Source organism: Octopus bimaculoides, chromosome 17 (assembly GCF_001194135.2).
Source record: "Octopus bimaculoides isolate UCB-OBI-ISO-001 chromosome 17, ASM119413v2, whole genome shotgun sequence".
Classification (NCBI taxonomy): domain Eukaryota; kingdom Metazoa; phylum Mollusca; class Cephalopoda; order Octopoda; family Octopodidae; genus Octopus; species Octopus bimaculoides.
The window spans coordinates 28,679,499-28,680,984 of NC_068997.1; the positions used below are offsets into that span (position 1 = coordinate 28,679,499).

Genomic DNA, 1,486 nt, shown 5'->3' on the forward strand with positions numbered 1-1,486 from the left:
ATATATATATATATATATATATAAATATTGGTGTGTGTGTATAAATATCTGTGTATGCGTGCATGTATGTGTATATATATATGTATGTGTATATATATATGTGTAAAGTTTTTTTCTTCTTTTTGCTAATCGTTTTGCTGTCCCGATGCTTGTGCATCAGACAAAAACAGCATCCCAGACATGTGCAAGTCCATTAATCGTGTGCAGTATTATTTTACTTGCACAAAAAGCCAATGAATCGATTTGTTTTGTGTCCTCTTTTTCTTGTGTTGTAGGCCGCATCAGGAACAGGTTTGGCTTTTATTGTCTTTGCTCAGGCAATTGTTGAATTTGGTCCGTCCTCACCCTTTTGGTCGTTCATCTTCTTCCTCATGCTTCTTGCACTCGGTCTTGGCACCGAATTTGCTACACTCGAGGGAATCGCTACATCGATCAGAGATTCCTCTCCTTATCAGTGGACAAAGACGAAGTGGAAGTTGTCTGGTAAATTTCTCCTCTCATTTTTTTTTCTTTTTTATATCATTGATGAAACAGTTTTTTTTTTTCTTTGGATTGAAGAATATTAAATGCCATCTTCATTATTTTTTTTTTCCAATTTGTTATTTCTTTCAGGCTGCTGAAGGTACAGGATTAGCATTCATTGTGTTTACACAGGCCATTCTTGAGTTTGGCGATTCTGCTCCATTCTGGTCAATCATCTTCTTTCTAATGCTTCTTGCTCTTGGTCTTGGGACAGAGTTTGCAACGATTGAAGGGGTTGCTACATCCCTGAGAGACGTTGCTCCTTTCGAATGGATGAAGAAACGCTGGCTGCTTTCTGGTAAATGCTAACAAGAAACAACAACAACAACAACAAATGATACCTTGTTGTCGTTGTTGTTGTTGTCCACAATCCCTTAGTAATCAATAGCAGCTAGTCTTTTAGTCTTTTTAGTTGTAAAAGTATTATTATTATTATTATTATTATTATTATTATTATTATTAGTCCTATTTGTGTAATTAGTTTTGTAGCATTATTAGCAGCCTTTTATTTCATTGTCTTTGTTATCTGTCGATTGTCATTTCCTTATTTCCTTGGCCTAATTACCATTCCATTATTATTACTGCTTGTCTTCTTTCTCTTTGTCACACCCCACTCGTCCACCCATCTACCCTCTACACCAGTATGCACTTATTAGTGATTTCGTTTGACAAGGAGCAAAGCCAATTCAGGCAGGAGAAAAAAAGAAGAATACACAGTGAGGATTATAGACAATTAAATCAAGCTCGATACTCGTTTTATTGATCCTGGAGTGGATTGACAATGGCCTCAACTGTTCAGGCTTGGGGTTAAATGAAAAAGTAAACCAAGTGAATTAAGACAAGCTACAGATACGATTGCACTATGGATGATATATATCTATATATATACATACATATATATAAATATGTGTGTGTATATATAAATATATATATATATATATATATATATATATATATATATATA

At 34.3% G+C, this 1,486-nt stretch overlaps 1 protein-coding gene across 1 annotated transcript in view; it reads left to right on the top strand.

Annotated features, from left to right (window-relative positions):
- The window catches only part of LOC106870682 (sodium-dependent neutral amino acid transporter B(0)AT1), a 49,332-nt gene that overhangs the window by 41,830 nt on the left and 6,016 nt on the right, over window positions 1-1,486 (top strand). The window contains exons 5-6 of the mRNA XM_052974142.1: window positions 276-494; window positions 613-820. Of these exons, the coding sequence (XP_052830102.1) occupies window positions 276-494; window positions 613-820 (427 nt within the window). The remainder of the gene's footprint in view (window positions 1-275; window positions 495-612; window positions 821-1,486) is intronic.